Genomic DNA, 22,767 nt, shown 5'->3' on the forward strand with positions numbered 1-22,767 from the left:
GGTACAAAGTACAACCGTGTCAGCGTTGGTTTGCTTAGTGCTGCGGTGTAAAATACGTTGTTTTCCTTTTACAGTCTATGGTTGATATTCATTCGAATTGTTACAGAAAAGTAAAATCCCAAATAAAAAACATTAGCTGTTTTTATGCATTTTAATTATTTATACTAAATAATATACCTAAATAATAGGAAAAGGGTCAATGACGTGACACACATTAAAAATAAAAATACAATTCATAAATGACTTGAAAACACCTAACACATCCAAATTAAATTAAATTGAATTAAAAATTAAATTAAATGTGTTGTTTATTTTTGTTTGTGTCAAAAGAAAACATATATATGTATATATATATATATATATATATATATATATATATATATATATATATATTGATTTGATTTTGATATATTGATATATATATCTTCGGCTCATCTGTCCCAAACTATTTATGTTTGTTGATTTATGAATGGTATAAACATTTTTTTTTTTTACTTAATGTAGCCTATAGCTTTAAAGCCAACATGAAGACTGATTTTTTTTTTTTTTTTTTTTTTTACCAGATTTTTAGCAACCATGAATCAAATTCATCATTTATGTAATGTTGTTGAGCACCAATAAGAATCAGTTTCCCTTTATTCTTTCATATGTTTCAGTTTATCAAATATTTCAGTTAACAGTATTCTCATTTCTCGGGAGGAAACTAGGGGGCAGATTTGCAACAATGTGAATGTGACATGAGAATGAATGCACTGGGAGGGTGGAGTGATGTAAAGATGTGGGGGGTATAAGATCTTAACCAGGGTGGGAGAGACCACCGAGTCAAAATGGTGCCACAGCACAAGACAAAAAGAGGCTGAGACTGCAGCAGTTCCCATGGTAACAGAGCAGAGGGAAGGCTCCCTTATTCCGGAGGTTTAGCAGCATCACCGGCAATGAATAAAATATGCATTTCATGCTATCAAATATTTAATTATCATTTTTGACTATATAAATTCATCTTGCAAGATTTAATTCTTCATGCACCGCTTTTCATCGTTGCATTTTCCTCCCCCTTCCTCCACCCCATGCTGCTGGAAAGGTGGTATGAGCCGCACCACAGAATAAATCAGTCCAATAGGGCTCTGGGGCCCCCCTCCTCCCGGTTGGCACATTCCACTCACTGCAGAGGGGCGTTGTATGTGTGTACCAAGAGAGTGGTGTTCATTGTAGCGGAATTGCAGTGCACTGGACTGTACAGAACTGGGTAGCATCCACACTGTGTATGAGGGTGCGGTCCGGCTGTACTGAAAGCAACAGCACGGGCAGATAGAGAGAGAGAGAGAGAGAAGGAATAAGAAAGAAGAGGAGGGAGAGATATCACCACAAGAGGAATACAGCAAGGGTAAGAAAAAGAGTGAAAGGGGTAAAAAAGGGGGGCCCAGAATGACAAAAATAGACGAATACACTCTGTAGTCTTTTTTATGCTTCTTGCTCTCCGTTCACTCTCCATTCTTCTTTAGAACCTTTTAAATGCATTGCTTTAATTTCGTTTTGGATATTTTCCCCACATCATATATAACGTTAAGGGTCTTCCAAATGATTACTGAAATCCGTTTGAGCATCTGTGATTGTCATTTCTGTATCTGGCCTAGTTTCTTTTTCTTTTTATCCCTTTTCTGTCTGCAACATGTGATTTCCACTCTACATATGCCTAAATGTATACGTTCAATAACATTCAGAACGGCTGATTTTTGTGTGCTATTGCTCAGAATAATATGGTATGTTCCATGTGGTGATGGATCCCTGCAAGCATATCCTTATGTGGAAAATGGGTCTGGCATTCCCCAATTCACTGCTGAAATCCTATATTCAAAATCATTAACGCAGACCATTTTTTGTGAATATATTGATATTTGATGATTAACAACAACTTCTGACATCACCTGAAATGAAGGGTTTCAGGATGATGAAAAGTGTTGCTATCAGATCATTGCATTCCAAGGTGAGGTTTTGGTTTTCTAGGGCAGGAGCTTTTAGCAAAGCAGTAGTAAATGATATCAAGAGAGGAAAGACAGGAAGTGAATGAGAGGGTATGAGAGTCCTGGACCACAGGATGATACTTGCATTAGTGAGTAGAGACTGTGTGCACTTTCAACAGAATCAGTAACGCTTTACAGTAAGGTTTCATTTGTCAACATTAGATAATAACATTAGTTGTCAGCTGAACAGTGAACAGTTGTTGTTTTTAAATAATGTTAACATGGATTAATAAATACTGTAACCAATGTTTTGTTACCACAGAATCTGTACATAATATATCCACTAATTCTCTATATTAATAGTGCATGCATGTTAGCAGATTAGGATGGCAAAAATATTTGGGATGCACATATCGGTATTAGCCAGTAAATGTTCATTTTTAAAGTTTTCGTTATTGTAATAAAATTTGGCCAAAATCTTATAGCTGATAAAGAATGGATTATTGCCTTTAGCTGAGACACTTAAGATGCACACTGTTCGCTTTGAGTTACTTTTTTTTAAAATCACTTAAAAAAGCCTGTCATAGGCTATACGTAAAATTACAATGATAACATTATAATTGTGTGATTGAGACATGGATTTAATGTTTAGACTTTTATTTTTGTAATCAGGCTCTCAAAAAAATTATTTGTATTTCAAAGAGGTTTTGCTTTGACGTCTGTGTAATTTTGTGGGTGTATGTGGCAGGATGAAAGGAGACACCCCTGTGAACAGCACCATGAGCGTCGGTCAGGCCAGGAAGCTGGTGGAACAGCTGAAGATTGAAGCCAGTTTTTGTCGAATCAAGGTGAGGGTTGCCATGCAAAAACTACCGGAAAATCAGATCAGTGGTAATCCTGCGTGCATATGAATGTGCCTTTTTATACCAACCTGTATGTAGCAGACTCATTTTTATCAGATGTGATCAAAGATCTGGAATCAGGTTAATGGGTATGACCTATTTCTACAATCCCACGGTAAAGTGTGTCCTACAAGTACAATTTGAAGCATTCAACAGTTATTAAGCGTTGACCTCAACCTTGCATTTCACTCATACAGTTTTATTTGACCTAAAATGCTGTTTTAGCCCAAAAATTAAACCTCAATGTATTTACTTAAGTATTAAAGTCTAGTTATTCCTCATTTACCATTGTTTTTTTCATGCAGCAGCCAATTGATTGTGGGCTATTTTGGTTCCATAACATTTGTTATCTCAGACTACAGTGAACAAAAAAAATCCATAATACACATTTAAGCGTTTATTTGTGTCTGTAGTTTCAATTACAATACATACATGTACTCACCTAAATGATTATTAGGAACACCTGTTCAATTTCTCATTAATGCAATGATCTAATTAACCAATCACAATGCATTTAGGGGTGTGGTCCTGGTTAAGACAATCTCCTGAACTCCAAACTGAATGCCAGCATGGAAAAGAAAGGTAATTTAAGTGATTTTGAGCGTGGCATGGTTGTTGGTGCCAGACGGGCCGGTGTGAGTATTTCACAATCTGCTCAGTTACTGGGATTTTCACGCACAACCATTTCTAGGGTTTACAAAGAATGGTGTGAAAAGGGAAAATCATCCAGTATGCGGCAGTCCTGTGTGCGAAAATGCCTTGTTGATGCTAGAGGTCAGAGGAGAATGGGCTGACTGATTCAAGCTGATAGAGGAGCAAATTTGACTGAAATAACCACTCGTTACAACCGAGGTATGCAGCAAAGCATTTGTGAAGCCACAACACGCAAAACCTTGAGGCGGATGGGCTACAACAGCAGAGGACCCCACCGGTTACCACTCATCTCCACTACAAATAGGAAAAAGAGGCTACAATTAGCAAGAGCTCACCAAAATTGGACAGTTGAAGACTGGAAAAATGTTGCCTGGTCTGATGAGTGTCGATTTCTGTTGAGACATTCAGATGGTAGAGTCAGAATTTGGCGTAAACAATAAGAACATGGATCCATCATGCCTTGTTACCACTGTGCAGGCTGGTGGTGGTGGTGTAATGGTGTGGGGATGTTTTCTTGGCACACTTTAGGTTCCTTAGTGCCAATTGAGAATTGTTTAAATGCCACAGCCTACCTGAGCATTGTTTCTGACCATGTCCATCCCTTGTGATATCTATTAATTACATTTTTGACTTTAGGTTTCTTGCCTGAAAATCAATAGCTGTCCGTGTGCTTTTAAATTGGGCACTGACAATCTATCCTGCATTCTTAGGTGTCAAAGGCAGCAGCAGACTTGATGGCCTACTGTGATGCCCATGCAATCGAGGACCCTCTCATCACCCCTGTGCCCACTTCAGAAAACCCGTTCAGGGAGAAAAAGTTCTTCTGTGCTCTCCTCTGAGCAGGACACAGGAAGGGCAGGATTAGTCTCATTTAAAAAATAATGAAAATTTGTGTACGCACACATCACACAACACAACACTCGACAAGACAACACACAGCAAAATAAATCCCAAAATAAGGTTAAATATATGCGTGGTTTATAAATTTCAGAATCAAAAATTTACAAAACCATGTTTGTGAAGATATTTTTATCCTCCTGTTTTTTCTTTCTTTCTTGGAAACCCTGTTCCTTTCATTAAGGGGACAAGATAATATCAAGGTCAATGCAAATGGATAAGATCAAATGACACACTGATACATTCATATTCAAGCACACAGTTTTATAATCGAGCAAAGGGAAATAGGTGTGGGTCGGAATATTTCAATTTAAAATTGTATTATATTCGAAAAATTCATCGCGTTCTTCACATAGCATACTATGGTGATTCTACACAAATTCTGTATGTATATTTTGATTTTTTTTTAATGTTTTGTTTGAGGTGGCTATGTATGCTGGTAGACAATTCTAGTTGACTGGTGGTAGAGCTTTTAAAGTTTAGATCAATACCAATACCTACAATACATAGCACTCCTAAAGGGGTTTGTACAATTTTATTTATGTCCCAAAAACAATTACATTTTCCCTGGCCACTTAAACAAGTGGTATCTAGACTCTTAATAGCTCAAAAGATGAACCGTTGAAGAAAAATGTCAAGAGAACATCTGTCAAATACTTGTGGTCCCAAGTAATGAATTAAAATACTGCAGAATCCAACGAAGGAATTAATAAAACTTTTAAACATCACACGTATTTGCATCGCTTATTGAGATTTAGGAGAAAAATTAACACTACAGTAATATTTTAAAGAAATTGATACTTTTCTGCAATGACAGATTTAATGGAAAAATCAAGTGACAGTAAAGAATCCTAAAAAAAAAAGTATTATGGTTTCCTCAAAAATATTAAGCAGCAGGTTTTCAACTTTGATATTAACATTAATGTATCTAGAGAACTCAGCATATTAGAAGGATTTCTGAGGGATCATGTGACACTGAAGACTGGGAAAATGATGCTGAAAATTCAGCTTTGCATCACAGGAATATTATATTAATAGAAATTTATTTGTAATTTCACGAGATTATGTTTTTACTTAAGTCACTTGTAAAAAAAAAAGTTAAATTTAATCTGTTTTTTAAAACCCCTAGTTAAATAAATGCCTCTTATTGAACTCGAACAGGCAATTCCACTTTTGTAACAACACATTTATCTAGATTTACTTTTGAGATATTTTATTCCAAAAGAATTAAGATGCAAAACAGTTCCAAAATGGTCTTAAAGCCATGAAAACATTTATAAGAGTATCATTCAGGCAGCATTATTAACATCAAGGCAGCAGATGTCAACCAAGATGTGAGTTAAGTGGCTACACACTACACAGAACGATTCAGCCCACGCATCTTCAGGTACACATGCACAGTTAAAACAAATCCATATTTTTATTAAGGCAATTTAGGGGTTGGGGAGCATTAAAAACCATATGACATCATTATGCACAGGATCCTAATACACATTAGAGAACAGTGACAAGTTCACAAACCTTAAAAAAACCCCAAATTAGCGGTGTGACACATTTGGACATCAGTTAAAACCTGCAAACGGCATCATAAACAGAAAGTGGGGTCTGTGTTGTGCCCAGTGAATGTGTATTTACTCTACTGCACAATCACATATGTAGTCTGGAAGCAAACTGCATATGATGAACAGATTTTTGGATAATTTGTGTTATTCTGTGAAAACTAAAGATCCAGTGTCAATAATGTTTGAACACAAAAAAGGACCAGTGATCTAACGAGTGTCTATCTAGAGACATTCTAGTGCTTCTGCAATTCTGGACCAAGATTTTCTATTGATACGTCCAAAAATAATGTCAGAAAAGTCTAATTGTTATATTGAGGTATAGGTATACAGCATACAAGGGGGAAAAACAAAAAAATCGAAGTACAATAACAGAAGAGTGAACTACAGGAAAGAGTCACACCACTCTCGCAGACAGCCATAACAGTCGCCTTGCTGTTTGGTGTTGGCACCACATGTATCCTTCAACCATTCCCGAAACAACTCCTCGTCTTTCCTCAGAACCAGAAACTGTCCTAGGACAACATATGCCTGTAAGGAAGAAAGGAAAAAGGTAGTGTCAATTTAATGACCATGGGGCTGACTACAGTAAATATGAAACATCTTGGTAAATCTCACCTTGTCGAAACCTTTATCTTCCAATCTTTTACCAAGAACTTCCCCAATTCCTGCTAGTGCATTCACAGACTTCTCCCCCATGGGTTCGGCCACAAAGTCCTTGTGTTTTTGTGATGTCGACGACATTGTTATTAGGGTTGTGGGAATTCAGGTTTACTTTCTTCAATGGCTTAAAGAAACAAGATAAGAATATTTGTTAAAGCATGGTTTCTTAATACTCTATTAAAACTAACTGTACACAATTCTAAAGAAAATACTACACACTGAATGTATTAAAACGAAGAAAAAAAAAACAACCTACTCAACTCCAGATTTCATACTTGGCAGTAATTTTCAACTATTGTTAAAATTTAAATGTCCCTAACTTACCTTAAAAATCAACATGTAACGTTACTGACAAGCAATCGGATTCCCAACCAGACAGGCTATATGAGCACTTCATAAAACCCTCGTGTATTAAATTGTAACATCACCGAACACTGATAATGGAAAGTGAAGGTGAGCTAACGATACTGGGAAAGGGAAAGTGAAAACTACACAAACAAGGGGAATTTATGGAAGCATAAATAATGAAACGGAGAGATAATATCTAATTAATACATGACGATGAAAATAAGCAGTTCATAACAGTGAGTTTTCTCAATTTACACATTTGGGGGGTCCCGCCTCATTTCTTCGCGTTCAACGCTAACTTACACGATACCTGACAAGAAACTCTCCCTTCAATTAAACATAAAAACACCCAAAGTGGCCGACGCAACAGTATAAATAAAGGAACTTGTGGCTGCACCATATTTTATATCATACCTGGACACTTTTATCGAAAACTGAGGATCCTCATCCGCAGACGGCGCACTATTTGCAGACCGACTCAATGCGCCCAATATAGCTCACACAGCGCCGCTTCCTGATCCCGCCTTTAGAAAGAACATCGTCACTTCCGCTCTTATGATGCTGCTGTTCAAAGAGACTGGCCTCTGGTGGCTCCGACTGTATAGTGGGAATTTTTTAATACTTTATTGTCAACAATAGGTAGCATGTACTGTTCCATATCGCATATAACAAAATATAATTCACAAACAAATAATATAATTTCACTTAATATTTAAACAAATCCCGAAGTGCTACATGAAACAGGTAGGCTACATGCTAAAAATATAAACACTTGGAGACCATGAAGATTAGAAAAGAAAAAGAAAAACAACAACAAGGAAAAGTTCAATGATATAAGCTCTCCTAAAAAGGTGGGTTTTAAAGCATCCACGGTCTGTGGTGTCCTCAGGTGGTCAACGAGAGCATTCCACTATTGGGAGCAGCTGAGCAGGAAGCACAATCTCCCATTGTAGGGAGCTTGGTCCTGGGAGGTTTCAGGAGATACACTGAGGCAGATCGGAGGGCACGTGTTGAGGTCTGTGGGGTGAGGAGTTCCCTGACGTAGGAGGGGGCTTCACCAGGAATACATTGGTGGGTAGATATACATAATACATATAACAATTCCATATATTACAATGCATTTTAAATACAGAAGATATACTTTACAGGTCAGCATCATTCATTATATTTTTGTTCCTTTACTATTTTTAGATTTTGACATCTTATCTGCATAGATTTTTATCTATTTTACAAGCACCATAAAAAGAGGGTTTCCTTTTGTAAACTTGTATTTATGAATATGAAATTTACATAGAAATAAAAAAATTATAATAAAACCAACATCCTTTAAAGAGCGATCCTTGATTATATAACCCAAAGTCACACATTTGTAAAATAAATTAAATGTTTTTAAAATATTAGCAGCAATGTGGAAATCAAAAAGATGCAACACCGCTGAAAGTGTTTTTATTTTATTAAAAAACCTTTACATATTATCGCCCTTAACAAAACCATGATATTTCAGCAAAACATGAAAGATAATAATAAATGTTGATCTCAATGTCTATTATTGTTATTATTATTATTACTATTTTATCGTTGTTCAAATTTATATATATATATATATATATATATATATATATATATATATATATATATATATATTACATGAAAATTCTTTGTTTTGGCCAAGCTTAAAGTGTCTGATTCCCTCACAGCTTTTATGGTTTAAACTAGTTTTTGTTTTCTTGAATATTGGTATAACTTAATTTTGAAGTAAATTTATATTTTATTATCACACAGATTATTTTGGAGCATTTGCCAAAAAATCAATATCACAAACGAGATTAATATAAAAGTACTGCTGATCTTGTAATGCTCTTTCATTACCAGTGCTCAGGCAAACATGACATTGACAATACATACATTACGTGTATTATCATTGCCTCTATTTCATTTTTTAATAAATCACACAATATGGCTCAGATTCAAGGCATTGTATTACAAACAATTATATTAATAGCGCCAGTTGGCAAAATAAATAATTAGAATTCTACATAATATCAGCATGTTATTCTTAAGGTCTCTGAAGAATTGAAGTAGAATAAAAGTATAGTTAAAATCAGTCAAAAACTGTCAAGGTCTGGAGGAGCGCACACTTCTCACATGAACACCAGGGGGCAGAGATACATTAAAAAACACTTCCAAAAACAGTGCCTATCGATAAATACATTTGAATGCCAATGATTTTAAATAAATTTGATTTTATGATTTACACCAATCATTTCTTAATTTACAATGATTAGAACTGATGCACAATTTCTTAAAAGCGCTTTATTTGGTTAGTAGGCCTATGCCTACATTTTGCTTTGTTCTCTGGGCATAGGCTACTAATCATTTTTGTTCATGAGTATTGAATTACTTGTAAGACTTCCTCACAAGCAAATTTAAGTAAATATTTCAGATGCCTCAAGCTGATCATGCGTGACCATCGTGAAGCTAGGTCTACAATTTTTCGCAGGCTCCAATTCAAGAATTAGTGCTGTGAATACTTGCCTGGAAAGGAATGAGGGCACAGCATGCTGACTCAAACGGGCATGGTCAAAAAGTGTCTTGGCAAATGGAAAAGGTTATCCTGTTTTTAAAACTCCAACTGCAGCACCACAAACGAGGTGGTTTAGTTTTGTTGAACTGATTTTTTTTCCCCACACTTAGCCTACTGTATGCTATATTCACTCAAGGTGGCTTAGTCCCTCCCAGGATGCTTGATTGATCTCTTGAGAGATGATCAAGGAAAGTGCAAATTAGAACGTATGCTCTTTTGTTCTCAGGTTTTTATACTCTCACATCTTCTCTGGTGTCATTAACACATACTAAGTAATGATGAGATGATGTCTTCTTGATGAGAAGCCACAGTTTATTGTTAAACCAAAAAGAAGAGAACTTTTGTGTCTGCTTGTAAGCCACTGCTCAGAACCATGTGTCCTTAATAGTGTACACAATGTGCTCTGGGGTGTTTACATGGTATCTGAGACTGGATGGGAGGAGCTTCATTCTGAGTGTTACGCTTTAGATGATGTATTCCTGATAAGAAGCCACAGTTTATTGTGTTATACCAAAAAGAAGAGAACTTTTGTGTCTGCTTGTAAGCCACAGCCCAGAACCATGTGTCCTTAAATAGTGTACACAATGTGCTCTGGTGTGTTTACATGGTATCTGAGACTGGATGGGAGGAGCTTCATTCTGAGTGTTATGCTCTAACTTATGCTCTCTATTTGAACAAAAATAATAATTCTATACAAGTTTGTGTTGCATTTATAGTGCTCTACAAACATGCAGGCAACAACACAATAAACCTTTGTGTTTCCACAAAAAAATTATAAATTAACCCAAATAAACAGGTGCCCGTGTTAGACAAAGTTATGGAAAGTGGATCGTTCTTTTGAGTCGAATCTTTAGGGGTCCATATTATTTCATCAAAATACCAGCACGTGTTCTCCTCACTACATGTCTGCTGTTAGATCATATTTCAGTTTTCCTGAGGGGTTCAAGGAAACACGTGGAAGCACAGTTTAGATATGTTGTGAATGTTTTTCTGACCCCTATGAAAAAGAAGTATACTTCAAGTTAATTTCATGAACTATACTTAAGTAATGTTCAAGTAAGTATACTAATATCAATATGTAGTAGACTTGTAAGTGTACTATTTTAATAACACTCGGGACTAAATTGGCCCACTTTTAGTATATAAACGTATATGTTTATATAGTGTCAAAGACTATGCCTTGATCAGATTCAGAATGATGATCAAAACAGATGGAGTAGATCAAGTCCAACACCCCCAATCACCGTCTTTTTCTCTTCATGGGTTACGCTTTATGTCATGTGTTAACATTAAGCAGTTTTGATTACACACTGTTTAAAGTTTGTTGATCACTTTATTATTAGGGTTTTATACATTTAGATGTTTTTAATTATTATTTTTTATATCTGTTCTCTTGTATTTCTTTTGCTGTTTTATCAAACTACCTGATTGATAAGGGGTTTTTACTGTTCCATGTCTTTTGCTAATTCAAATAAGAGTTTAAAGTCGCATTTAATCAGGCTTAGCTGCTTAAATGACCAAAGCACATACTTGGGTAAAGGTTAAGCAAAACATTTTGAGCTATTTTTCATTTAGTGGTCTTTTTATAATATACTAAATAACAAACTAATTAAGTTACACTATACATATAAACATATAAATACAGCATGGTAAAAAATATAGGACAATTTGGGTAAGTGGTAGACTTTGATGATTGAACAGAGCACTGAAGAACTAACTACTCTACATTGAGATTCCTGTTTACAATATTTTTTGTTCTTTCTCTTTCTAGGAAAGAAATTCAATATATTCAACCCCCCCTTAGAAAATGTTTATGGAGGTCTTGTACAGTCACGAAAACAACAGGGAGGAGAGAGAATTAGGTAGTAAGGGTCCTTTAAGGTGGACTATCTAAAATGCTACACAAATTGATTTTCTGCCTGAAATGCAAATGCAGGAAAACGTACTACAGAATTGACAAACTGAATTAGTTTGTTTTTTCTATACATGTCACAGATATAATACTAATTCATTATGATTGTCAATAAAATTGCTTCAGCTTTGATGTGTTAGTTGCACTCGATTCACGCCGTGGATGATTCGTAAGCGGATCGTTCTTTTGTGTCGAATCTTGAGGGGTAAATGGGATTTGACGGATTTAGCGAAAATAAACTTACTTTATCAAAAAATGTAGCAGAAAATACAAATAAGATATAGCCTACTGGAAATATGGTTTGGATACGATTATATTACTTTATTATCATTCATGGTGCTGGTGCAAAGGAACAGGTTCTTTTAAACGATTTGTTCAAAAGAATCGATTCGCTAAAATAGTAGAATTGTAGGCTTTTTCACTAGTCCGAAAACAGGTTTTGTGCTGTTCCCCCTTAAATGTGGGCGGAGAAACTTTTAGAGGCATTGGGCTCAGAATAAAACCACGAGCATCGCTGACACTGAATACGGACACGAACGACAACGTTACCAGCCAACTTTAGCAGTTCTTATTTGTCGCAGACAATTTAAACGAAGAGTTCATCGTTATTCCAGTTGACTGGTAAGATCTGGTTCAGTTAATTTTGCGTAATTTAGTTCTTAAATTTACCAACATCCTTGATATTTGCGAGCCGTACATAATTGTTTATTCATTACACTATTACATTGGCATGTTTCTGATTTAAATTGTTTGTTATTCTTGACCTGTGCTAATTAAGGCTGAATGAGTCAGTGAACAGACATGCTCTAACGTTAATAGAACTGGACCAATCCGGTTTACAAAATGTCGCGCTACCACTTACATCAAAATGTACAATTTCCTTTGAAAATTAACGTTACTGTGCTTTTAACGAATCGATAGTGTGATAAATAATTGATGCCCACAAAAGCTATATTTAGGCCTACGTCAGTTATATTTGTATGTATATTTTTTTAACTAGATTCCGATGAGCGTGCTTATGCTGATCTGGCACCCGGCATTTGGTTGCTATGTCTACGGTCACTGTTGGATTAATCTGGATTAAATGTTGTTTTGTCTAACAAAGCCCAAACCTCAATTCTACCTAAGAGCCTTGGTGTACTTGTAATTTGGGGTGTTATATTATAAAAATAATTTTTGTCGCCATCCCCGCGTGAATTGATTAGGTGATGCAACGTTCCGCGTATCTTGCCTGGAAGCGTGTCTTGCCCATGACGTCATACATCTGCTTCCTCCTCAGCCTGTAATTCTGGTCCCGTGACGACAGTCACTGAATCCGAAATCGCCCCTATACCCTCAAATAGGGCGTTATTTGAGGGGACAGTACATTTGTACTGGTGTCCGATACCACATGCACTCATTCAACCCCACATTGCACTGAACAGTGAGCAGTATTATTATTATTATCAGAGGACTAACCTATGGAATAGTGAATGAAGGTTTAGGGGGTGATTTCGGATTTAGCCCAAGATGTGCTTGCTGCTAATGTAATTCAATTTGTTTCCAGGACGTTAAACATAAACTGACGAAATGAGCAACGAACCTGAGGTGGATATGAAAGATGTGGAGCTCAATGAGGTGGAGCAGGAGAAGCAGCCCTTTAGAGAGGGCGAGGCTAGAAATAATTATGCCATCTCGCCTGTGAGTGAGAAGAATGGCGTTGTGAAGGTGAAGATTCCAGATGAGGAGACTAAATTCACTGGGTTGTCCAAAGAAGAACTCATGAAAGTAGCTGGAACACCAGGGTATGACGCACATCATGGCTAAACCTCATTTACTTTCAGTTAGATCTCGGTTACTCGGATGATTTAATCACCGTTGTCTGTTCTTGAATAGGTGGGTTAAAGTTCGTTGGGCACTTCTGATTCTGTTCTGGCTTGGTTGGCTGGGCATGCTGGCTGGTGCTATTGCCATCATTATTCATGCTCCTCGATGCAAGCCCCTCCCTGAGATGAACTGGTGGAACTATGGACCACTGTACCAGATTGGAGACATGAACTCCTTTACTTCAGACCTGCAAGGTAAAGACAGACAACTCCATGGGCCAACACCCAATCAACTGAAATGTTCTTTGTTAAGGAGGGACTGTTAATGGGTTACAGGGTTGGGTCAGTTTGGGGATTAAATGCAGAAGTCAGGCTCTGTTCAAACTCATAATCACTCTCTTTCCTTATGTTGCTGAATCGGTTAAATCTGGTACAATGAAGTTAGTATTAACATGTCATGGATGTGGCCTGTAATCTGAACATCTCCCTATTTATTCTTGTTTTCCCCCAGGATTGGCTGGAAAGGTTCAGGCATTGGATGAGTTAAAGGTGAAGGGTCTTGTCATAGGCCCGATCCATGTGTCCAGTGCCGACAAGCCAGAGGATCTGAACTTGACTGAGATTTCCAAAGAGGCTGGTGATGCAGCACAGTTTAAAGAAGTAATACAGGCTGCACACAAAAGAGGTGAGCTGGAGACTTCATTATTTATCAAAGAATTCTGAAATGTTAAAGTCAGCATTGAGTTAAACATGTTTTTTTAGCACCAAATCATCATATTAGAATGATTAATTTAGGATCATGTGACTGTGAAGACTGGAGTAATGATGCTAAAATTCAGCTTTGCCGTCACCGGAGTAAATTACATGTGAAAATATTAATGTACATTTTTAAACTATATAAAATGAATACATGTAAATTGTGGGGTACATATGTATGTACGCCATACATATTTTGTATGGCGTACTTTGGGCTTGATAACGGTCTGAATTCTTGCTGGCATTGTTTTTATGTACAGTACATTTCTACAGTCTCTATTGGTATTGACCTCCAAATATTTTTTAGTTGTTCCCATACTCTTGTGTGATTTATCTTTGAATCCACTGAATCCCAAATTTGTTTTATAGGATTCAAGTCTAGATTTTGATTGGCCAACTGTGACTAAAGAGCTTACACATACTGCTGGATTAACCATTTCAGAAACATAAATTATTTTGGTAAACCGTGGCACAAACCTTACATTGGGTGGTGGTCTAATAAATGTAAGCACTGTATGTACACACGTGTATGTACCTCAATTAAATGTTTGTTTACCCTTAGGTATCTATGTTGTTTTGGACCTTACCCCTAACTATAAAGGAGAAGAGCCCTGGTTTGACAATAATGCTGTCAGCTCTCTGGAACTAGAGGTATGACTTGGATTATTGGACAAAGAAATGATCTATTACCATTGCTCACAATCTATGTTGTCACTTACTTGATTTGGGTACTTGAGCTTCCAGAATAATATTCCTTGTCTTTGTAGCCTGCTATGAGGCACTGGCTAGCAGAAGGTGTAGACGGGTTCCTCTTCTACGGTGTCGAGAAGGTTTCCACTGCAGCCCCATCCCTTTGGGGGAATGTTGAAGACCTTTTCCGCAATCAGACAGAATCCGATGGAAAAACTAAAAAGTGAGCACTCCACAGTTGATTTTTTTTTTTTTTTTTTTAAGAAAATATTCATTTATTTATCTTTTTAAACTTCTTGAATGGACTAGTAGATTTTTTTGGGGAAGTAAAGGAGCCACCTTGTGGTTGTTGGGTGCAACTTTTACAAACTGAACTCCAGTCTAGGTGACTTTAGTAGGCTGTTTATTGGTTTGAAATTGTATTGCTAACGAACTTGCTCCATTCAATACTTTTATTAAATAACTTCAACCTTACTGATTTTTTTTAAAAAATCTTTCCAGGGTCTTAATTGGCGTTACAGAGAAGTCCTCTCCTGATGACATAGCTGCTGTGTTAAACAAAACTGGTGTTGACCTGCTCCTCACTGGTGCTCTAAGGTCCAGGTCTGCTCTGGAAGTTGCCCATTCTGTTGCTCGCTTGTATTCCACTTACAATCAGACCCAACTGGCTTGGAACGTCGGTGGGCGTATCGCTGGACACCTGGCTTCAATAGTGGGGCTTGCCAAAGTCAAGTTGAGTCAACTGTTGCTGCTCACCCTGCCTGGCACACCAGTTTTTAATTATGGGGATGAGATCGGACTTGAAGATGAGGTAGGTCAACTGAAGGTTTTAATCAAAAGTAGGCCGCAGGTCTCATCGATGCATTCATCATTTTTGGTCCGGTATTGTTGCATCCATCCATACCTAAAATGTTGTTGTTCTTCCATTTAGTCAAACAAAAACCCAGCCATGGTGTGGGACTTTAACAGCACTGTGACTCCAGTGGTAAGGCGCTTATGCACACAGTGCTAAATCTCAATGTTTAAATGTTATATGCTACAGCATTCAATATTGTGGCCAAGCAGTTTTAGTAAAATGTATGTTTGCTTTACAGAAAATTCTGGATAACATGAAATCTTTCCAAACATTCTTCAAGACTGTGAGTGATAAAAGATCGAAGGAGCGCTCTCTGCAGCATGGAGAATACTTGCCTTTGTTCAGCTCGACCTTCGCCATGGCCTATGTGCGAAGGTGGGACCAGAATGAGCGCTACCTTATTGCACTTAACTGGCACTCAAACGAAACAGTCACTCTTCAGCTGAACCATGCTGAGATTCCTAAAGAGGCTACAGTAGTGCTTAGTACTGATGTTGGGGATGCTAATAAAGTATGTAACCTTGCACAACTTGAGGTGAAGCCAGAACAGGGTATAATGCTGAAGTTTCCTTATACATCCTAAAGACACACTTTAAATTCGTAGTTAGTGCGAGGACATGAATTTGGCTATTCTGTTACAATATTTGTCCTTTTTAGTACATAAACATCAGATTGTACTATTACATGCATCACATGCACTGCATGACTACTAAACAAAACTTTAAGCTGGTAGTTGTTTTTCTGTTACATAGAATACATTCCATAGGAAGAATTATTTTTCATTTAAACCTTTTTATATTTTTAGTTTTTTTAAAATGTAGTGCAATTCTGCACACAAAAAAGTGTTCACGTTTCCTCTAGTAAATCTTAAATGGCTGTTTGTTCTATGTAATTGGAAAAAAAGGCATGAAAATGAAAGGTGTGAACAATAAATTAAGTGGAGCAATTCATCTTTGTAGTTTGTCATTGTATTATTTCAGGTAGGCTTCCCTCATCTATTTTCATAAGTGTTGACAGCATAATGAGATGTAACGGAGACATGGTTGAATTATTAAAATCTACCACCATAACAGGGAGCATTGTCTCCAGCTTTGCATGATATCAGGTGATACTGATGACTTCTTTATTTAGAGCTATTCATTATGCATAATGAGCTCAGTCTCACCTGGCTATTTTAACTCATTACAAATTTACAAACTCCTGCTGAGATCGGCTTAGTGCCTTGAGTGATGAAGGAAATACTCAAGTGTATGAGGTCTGAGAGAACAGACCTAACGGACCCTTTTCACAGACTGTGAAGTGTTTTAACAGTCATCAGCATCTTAAGTCTTTCTTTTAAAATTCCCATTTTTTATAAAAGTGTGTATATTTATAACACTAAACTTGGTATTTTATTAACTTTGCAACAGATTACTAAATAAGTAAAGCTCTTTTCAGGGTGTTACAGCAGCTGTGGGAGTGATGGTAAGGTTAAAAGAAATGAAATGTCTTTCTTCTGACTGCTGTTATCAACACCTCTTTATTTTTTTTCCTCTTTGAAAGTTGCAAAAACACTATTGTGGAGTAAATTTTGCTATTTGAGCAAATGGGAATTTTTTTAATGCAGTCTCTCATTCACCACTATAGAAGTTTACCCAACTATGACAACTTCCAGTTCTGAGAAACCTGGAAATTTGAAAAGGGTCTATCTATGATCACTATCATTGTACATTTTATATAATTTGTAAGTCGCTTTGGATAAAAGCATCTGCTTAATGATTAAATGTAAATCTACAAGGGAAAAAATAGATACTGTTAGTATCACAGATGAATGAGTTATATTCTCCTTATGTCCTCTACCTTTTCACAACTCAAACTTTTCTAGGTCAATACTCATTTGGGATCACAAACCTGACCTCCACTTTTAAGCAACGCATCGTGGTCCCTTCTAATCTATTGGTGTTGGTTAGCTTTATTTCTCTAAATAAGACATTCAAAATCACTGTACTGACCATAAAATGGGCGTAATTATAACAACAGACTCATGCTCAGACATGCTGCCGGGCTGCAGCACTATCTACACTGCACTACTCGTTTCCCTGCGTCTGTCTCTTTAAGAACCGCTCTCTTCGAGGACTCCCTGACGCATTGCAGGTGGCTGAAAACCAATCAAAATACGTTTCCTAGGTCAGCTGACGAGTGCCATCAGACTTCTATATATAAACTCTCCGGCTCCATCCATTCAAACCAGAAAGCCACCGTTGAATGTTATGGATTTTGAAAAGAATTATCATAAAACAGAAATTTAGAGTCGATAAACAACGCTGTACAATATATCGTTTTTATAAACGAAAAGGGGAAGGTTTCTCTGTGTTATTTGGCGTTCAAACTTTTGACTACGTGGCGTAGGAAGACCATAGTAACAGCTTTGTTGTCAAGGAGTGCGACGTCCCACTTTGGACCGAAACACTAAGGCGTAGTGATATTGAAATTTGGGCGCACAGCAGCAGAAGATAGTGCTTGACAATCGCACGGGCGGAAAGCAAACGCTTGGATTTCCATTTTTTATCTGCGTAAAAAGCAACGTAGTTCACACTAAAACACAATGGTGAGTAAGCCTTTATAACACTTTATTCTTATAGTCAAAGTGCAACGTTGCTACAAAAATGGCTGAGCGTCCACGGCGAAGTGTGAATTAGCTTAGCTCCTCGCGAGCTAACCGTCATTCTATTGAAAGAGCGCGCGAGCTCCCGGGCTAACGTCACTTGAACGGGTTACACAAAGCTTTCATATTCCTGAGTGTTGAGTAAATGGCTTTATCGCTTGTCGTGTGACGTTTGAATAATTACAATTAGGTGCGAGACATTTAACGTTACAGCATAAAATATGCTATTGTACCACATCCTCGTTGACTGATTCCCTGTTGCTGCTAGCCCGCCTCATGTCGGCGTCAGCGGGCAGCAGTTTGAAAATATATGTAAAATCTCGATGGTTTACAGTAACGTTAGACGGGACCCGTATCGTCCCTTGTGCAAAAAATAGTTCAAGCTTTTTGTAATATAACGTTATCGGATCGGCCACAGCATGCTTGTAGTTTCCATCAGCATGCGCACTAATCCATTCATCTGGTCTGAACCACATTTTAGAAAAAATAAATCGTGCAAATAGTCAAATACAGTTAAATACAGCAACATAACGTTAGTCAGTGACTGCGTTTTGTAAATTCAGAGCCCTGAGTTAGGCGTTGTAGTCATGAATGACATCATCAAACTTGTAAAACACAAGTTGTCGCGTGTTAGACACGTTCCGTTCATTTTAACTCGGAATAAAGTTAAGTTTCAGACTGAAATCTCAGCGCTACCTGGCTATGCTTATAATCATTTTTTTTTAAATAAAAAAATTGTTTTGTGTGTGTTATTTCTATAGGCTGATCAGCTAACAGAGGAGCAGATTGCTGGTATGTAAGATAAACCTTTATCTTAAAATGATAGTTCACACACAAATGAAAATTCTGAAGTTGTTCTGAATCTCTGTGAATTTCTTTCTTCTGCTGAACACAAAATAAGATATTTTAGAGATTGTTTGAATCCAAACAGTTGATGGACCCCATTAACAGAAGAAAAATACTATGGAAGTCAATGGGGTATCATCTCAATATCATAATTTGTGTTCAGCATAAAAAAACAAATTCATACAGGTTTGGAACAATTTGAGGATGAGTAAATGATGACCGTATTCATTTTAGAGTGAACACTCCCTTTAAACCAACAATATGATTTTATAATATGCAACTCATTATCTGTCCTTTTTTCCAGAATTCAAGGAAGCCTTCTCCTTATTTGACAAAGATGGTGATGGTACCATCACTACTAAAGAGTTAGGGACTGTCATGCGCTCTTTGGGCCAGAATCCTACAGAGGCAGAGCTTCAGGATATGATCAATGAAGTCGATGCTGATGGTGAGAAAACCCTTCCACATATAATGCCATGTTACTGTAGCTCTTGTCTAAATCTGACTTTTTACCCACCTCAGGCAATGGAACAATTGATTTCCCAGAGTTTCTTACTATGATGGCCAGAAAGATGAAGGACACAGATAGCGAGGAGGAGATCAGAGAAGCGTTCAGAGTTTTCGATAAGGTAAAATAGGGTTTCTTGGAACCATGTACTCGCTTATTGAATGTGTTTCTTTAACAAAAAAAATGGGAAAGAATATTTTCCTCACTCAATGACTAATGCTTTACAGGATGGAAACGGTTATATCAGTGCAGCAGAGTTGCGTCATGTCATGACAAATCTGGGGGAGAAGCTTACAGACGAAGAAGTGGATGAAATGATCCGGGAGGCAGATATTGATGGTGATGGCCAGGTCAACTATGAAGGTATTTCAACATGTTAATGTCACTGATGCATAGTGTTTTTTTTTTTGTATAAATGTATAGTATGCATTGCCTGTTTAAATCCCAAGCTTGTGGTTGAGCTATTTAGAACAATTCAAGGGTCAAATGGATTATGGCTTATGGACAATGGCTTATTTTGTTGAAGTTGAAGAATTCTTGTGAAATCAGTTTGCATGTTTGACAAAAAATATTTTTCCCCAATTTTTTTCAGAGTTTGTCCAGATGATGACGGCGAAGTAAAACTGGAAACCAAAAGGAGCACAACAGACCAAACAGTGGGCAGCACTCTCACTGTCAACCTTCAACAAGCATTCACAACCCAATATCTTACTCCTCTCCATTTAGTTTTGCTCTCTTCTACTTTCCCTTAGTTTAAACAGTCCCCCTGCTCTGCTTGTTTTTTACTTCTGATCTTCTGTAATCTTTTTCCTACATTTATCTGGTTTTCTTTGGAAGAAAACGTTTCCATGCACAACAAAGTTTAAATCTTGCATTATGATGGTGATAACAGCAGTGTAACACATGTATCAATATCAATATCTTAAAGATTGTGACATACTATATGGACAAGAGCAATGCATGCTTTGTTTACGTTTGGCATGTTTCTGTGTCTTTTGTTTTTCTTCCCAGGTTTCCTCTTTTTCTAACTTGCTAGTTCTCCTTTAACTGCATGTTTCTCATGCAACCTCTGCTCAGTGGTCTTAGAACTGTATGGTTAATAACCATTCATGGATAATCAGGGGCTTTATATAACAAAATGGCTCAAACTTCCATGTCATAGTGTGATTGTTTTTGTAAGTGTAGAACTGTGTGTCTGAGCGAGTGCTTGTAGTTGGATTTAAAATGGAGCCACTCAGTACAGTTTACGTTTTGGTATAGGGCTTGTTCTTTAGGGACTGCATAACTAATGTCTATGAAAAAAAAATAACCTTAAAAAAAAACTTAGACAAACCAGTGTAGAATAATCCATAGATGGTTAATTGGGGACCAATTATTTCAGTCAGTTTGCTTTGCCCCTTTTTTTTGTATTGTTTGAGAGGAACATGGGGGGAAGTTTTTAACCTTCTTTCCAATGTTAATTTTCTCTCTAATTTTACTACCCCAAAGCAATTGCCACCTATTTGTTCTAGACTGGAGTAGAAAGGTTTAATGTTTGGTTTGAGCTCTATACGTGTGGAGTTTTACTGAAGATGTAGAATAGATTTCACCTTAATATACAGTCTTACGTTTTGATGCTGCACTTGATGTCCTAGTCAGTGGACCATTTCTGTCTAGGGAAAAATATTAAAGTTAAGGTGTGTGCTGATTCTTCCTGCAGGCTGTTCGATATATTTGTATACATCCATAGCACTGCATTTTATGAATACCTTTTTTTTTTTTTTTTAAAGAATAATTTTTCAGAAGCAATGGCATGGTCCTGTAGTTGTGGTCCATGCACAGTGGCAGTTGGGATGGTGCGTAATGCTTGTCATCCAGTTAGACAGTGTCTGCTCTGTTGGTGCAGCAACTGCTGCCATGAAATGCAGCTTTGAATGAAATCCATTTTTTGTAACTGTATAGACCGTTAAACAAACAAATGGTTAAGGTTAAATGGCGTATAATAGTAGAATCACATACATTATGGTGGTAGTATTGCATCTTCTGCCCCAGTTCTTAATTTATTCTACTGTTATGTTTTTTATTACCTTTATATGTTGTTGTTTTTTTCTTCCTCTGAGATCTAAATTTACGGTCTAGTTCTTTTTTCTCTCTTCCTCTGACCATAAGGTAAAATAATAAAAAAAGAGAAAGGTTATGCATTCCATTGCAGAACTCTGGTTTTCTTGCTAAATAAACATCTTGGACCTCTGTTTCTAAATTACCTCTTTTTGTTCTTAACACTGTTGGCTATATAACTGTAAATCTGCATGGGCTTATTAAAAATAGTGTAAGAGAGACAGAAAAGTGCATTTGATCTATATTGTTTATTGTCATTTGTTTGCACAAGACAATTAGGCCTTATGATAATTTTGGATCACATTACATTGATTAAGAGTCAGCATGTCCACAGCATATCACTTAGAAACATTTACATACTTACAAACACATACATTGCAAATATTACAAATAACTTTGGGATGTGTAAAGGGCCTGAAGTTAACTTTTTCCTTTTTCAGCCACTGTGGCAGGTGGATTTAAAAATTCACCTGCCACAGACTTTTTACCTGCCTTTTTTTGCCTCATAAAGGTGAAACCGCCTTTTTGAGTAAATATTGTTCTTTAACTTGTAAGAATACCCATTTAAGTGCTGTCAAGTAATAATAATTCCAAGAACATAATTTTTTTTTCCATTGTTTTGACTCTCTATATATATATACATATACGTGTATATATATACATATATATATATATATATATACATATAGTATCACTGTATTTGACTCAAACATTTACAGAGGTCAGAACACTAACTCACAAACAGAAACAATTAACACATTTATACCTTGGTGGTCAGCACCAATTAATACATAAAGGGGGATACACAGACATATAATGGCCATTACACACAATAAACGAATATGAAAACACCCAATATACATAAACAAACACCTCAAATAATATTATTAAATTACTTCACTCAATAAATATACTTCTTATAAACAAATAAAAAGAAAAGCAAGCAAAATAGTCATTGGAGTTCCCCCTGAGAGGAAACCGGAATGGTTGTGGCCCGATCATCGACCGGAACCATATATATACGTCCAATGTTTCCACTTGAACCCCTTTTGATGGTGCACCAGCTCACGGGACTCAGACGCATC

The 22,767-nt window shown here is 36.8% G+C and overlaps 4 protein-coding genes across 5 annotated transcripts; 3 read left to right on the plus strand and 1 right to left on the minus strand.

Moving 5' to 3' along the window:
* Positions 1-1,186: 1,186 nt before the first annotated feature.
* gng3 (guanine nucleotide binding protein (G protein), gamma 3) lies at positions 1,187-5,142 on the plus strand. The gene is made up of 3 exons (XM_039693952.2): positions 1,187-1,384; positions 2,710-2,809; positions 4,228-5,142. The coding sequence occupies exons 2-3, from the start codon at positions 2,711-2,713 to the stop codon at positions 4,354-4,356; spliced, it is 228 nt and encodes a 75-aa protein (XP_039549886.1). The 5' UTR covers positions 1,187-1,384; position 2,710; the 3' UTR covers positions 4,357-5,142.
* Positions 5,143-5,810: 668 nt separating this feature from the next.
* On the minus strand, positions 5,811-7,541 carry banf1 (barrier to autointegration nuclear assembly factor 1). 2 transcript variants are annotated; one of them, XM_039693946.2, is made up of 3 exons: positions 7,399-7,541; positions 6,592-6,760; positions 5,811-6,504 (listed from the first exon to the last, which is right to left on the minus strand). In XM_039693946.2, exons 2-3 carry the CDS (start codon positions 6,715-6,717, stop codon positions 6,358-6,360), a joined length of 273 nt encoding a protein of 90 aa, XP_039549880.1. In that variant the 5' UTR covers positions 6,718-6,760; positions 7,399-7,541; the 3' UTR covers positions 5,811-6,357. The 2 variants fall into 2 exon arrangements, with proteins under 2 accessions (XP_039549880.1, XP_039549881.1); XM_039693947.2 differs by lacking the exon at positions 7,399-7,541 and adding an exon at positions 6,961-7,062.
* Positions 7,542-11,913: 4,372 nt separating this feature from the next.
* slc3a2b (solute carrier family 3 member 2b) lies at positions 11,914-16,537 on the plus strand. The gene is made up of 9 exons (XM_039694004.2): positions 11,914-12,101; positions 13,027-13,264; positions 13,356-13,540; positions 13,797-13,970; positions 14,604-14,692; positions 14,809-14,954; positions 15,233-15,542; positions 15,663-15,716; positions 15,826-16,537. Exons 2-9 carry the CDS (start codon positions 13,050-13,052, stop codon positions 16,168-16,170), a joined length of 1,518 nt encoding a protein of 505 aa, XP_039549938.1. The 5' UTR covers positions 11,914-12,101; positions 13,027-13,049; the 3' UTR covers positions 16,171-16,537.
* Positions 16,538-17,808: 1,271 nt separating this feature from the next.
* Positions 17,809-21,920, plus strand: calm3b (calmodulin 3b (phosphorylase kinase, delta)). Its single transcript, XM_039693856.2, has 6 exons — positions 17,809-18,174; positions 18,993-19,023; positions 19,382-19,525; positions 19,600-19,706; positions 19,813-19,948; positions 20,178-21,920. The coding sequence occupies exons 1-6, from the start codon at positions 18,172-18,174 to the stop codon at positions 20,204-20,206; spliced, it is 450 nt and encodes a 149-aa protein (XP_039549790.1). The 5' UTR covers positions 17,809-18,171; the 3' UTR covers positions 20,207-21,920.
* The last annotated feature ends 847 nt before the right edge of the window (positions 21,921-22,767 follow it).

Source organism: Pimephales promelas, chromosome 19 (assembly GCF_988280905.1).
Source record: "Pimephales promelas chromosome 19, fPimPro1.hap1.1, whole genome shotgun sequence".
In the NCBI taxonomy this organism is placed as follows: domain Eukaryota; kingdom Metazoa; phylum Chordata; class Actinopteri; order Cypriniformes; family Leuciscidae; genus Pimephales; species Pimephales promelas.

Bases quoted from the DNA above. Each gene is read 5' to 3' on its own strand.
- slc3a2b (XM_039694004.2), top strand. From the start codon at position 13,050: ATGAGCAACGAACCTGAGGTGGATATGAAAGATGTGGAGCTCAATGAG. The intron at 14,693-14,808 runs GTATGACTTGGA...TTGTCTTTGTAG, and splicing joins TCAGCTCTCTGGAACTAGAG to CCTGCTATGAGGCACTGGCT. The intron at 15,543-15,662 runs GTAGGTCAACTG...TCTTCCATTTAG, and splicing joins AGATCGGACTTGAAGATGAG to TCAAACAAAAACCCAGCCAT.
- banf1 (XM_039693946.2), bottom strand. From the start codon at position 6,717: ATGTCGTCGACATCACAAAAACACAAGGACTTTGTGGCCGAACCCATG. The intron at 6,505-6,591 runs GTGAGATTTACC...TCTTCCTTACAG, and splicing joins AAGATAAAGGTTTCGACAAG to GCATATGTTGTCCTAGGACA.
- gng3 (XM_039693952.2), top strand. From the start codon at position 2,711: ATGAAAGGAGACACCCCTGTGAACAGCACCATGAGCGTCGGTCAGGCC. The intron at 2,810-4,227 runs GTGAGGGTTGCC...CTGCATTCTTAG, and splicing joins CCAGTTTTTGTCGAATCAAG to GTGTCAAAGGCAGCAGCAGA.
- calm3b (XM_039693856.2), top strand. The intron at 19,024-19,381 runs GTATGTAAGATA...CCTTTTTTCCAG, and splicing joins AACAGAGGAGCAGATTGCTG to AATTCAAGGAAGCCTTCTCC. The intron at 19,949-20,177 runs GTATTTCAACAT...AATTTTTTTCAG, and splicing joins TGGCCAGGTCAACTATGAAG to AGTTTGTCCAGATGATGACG.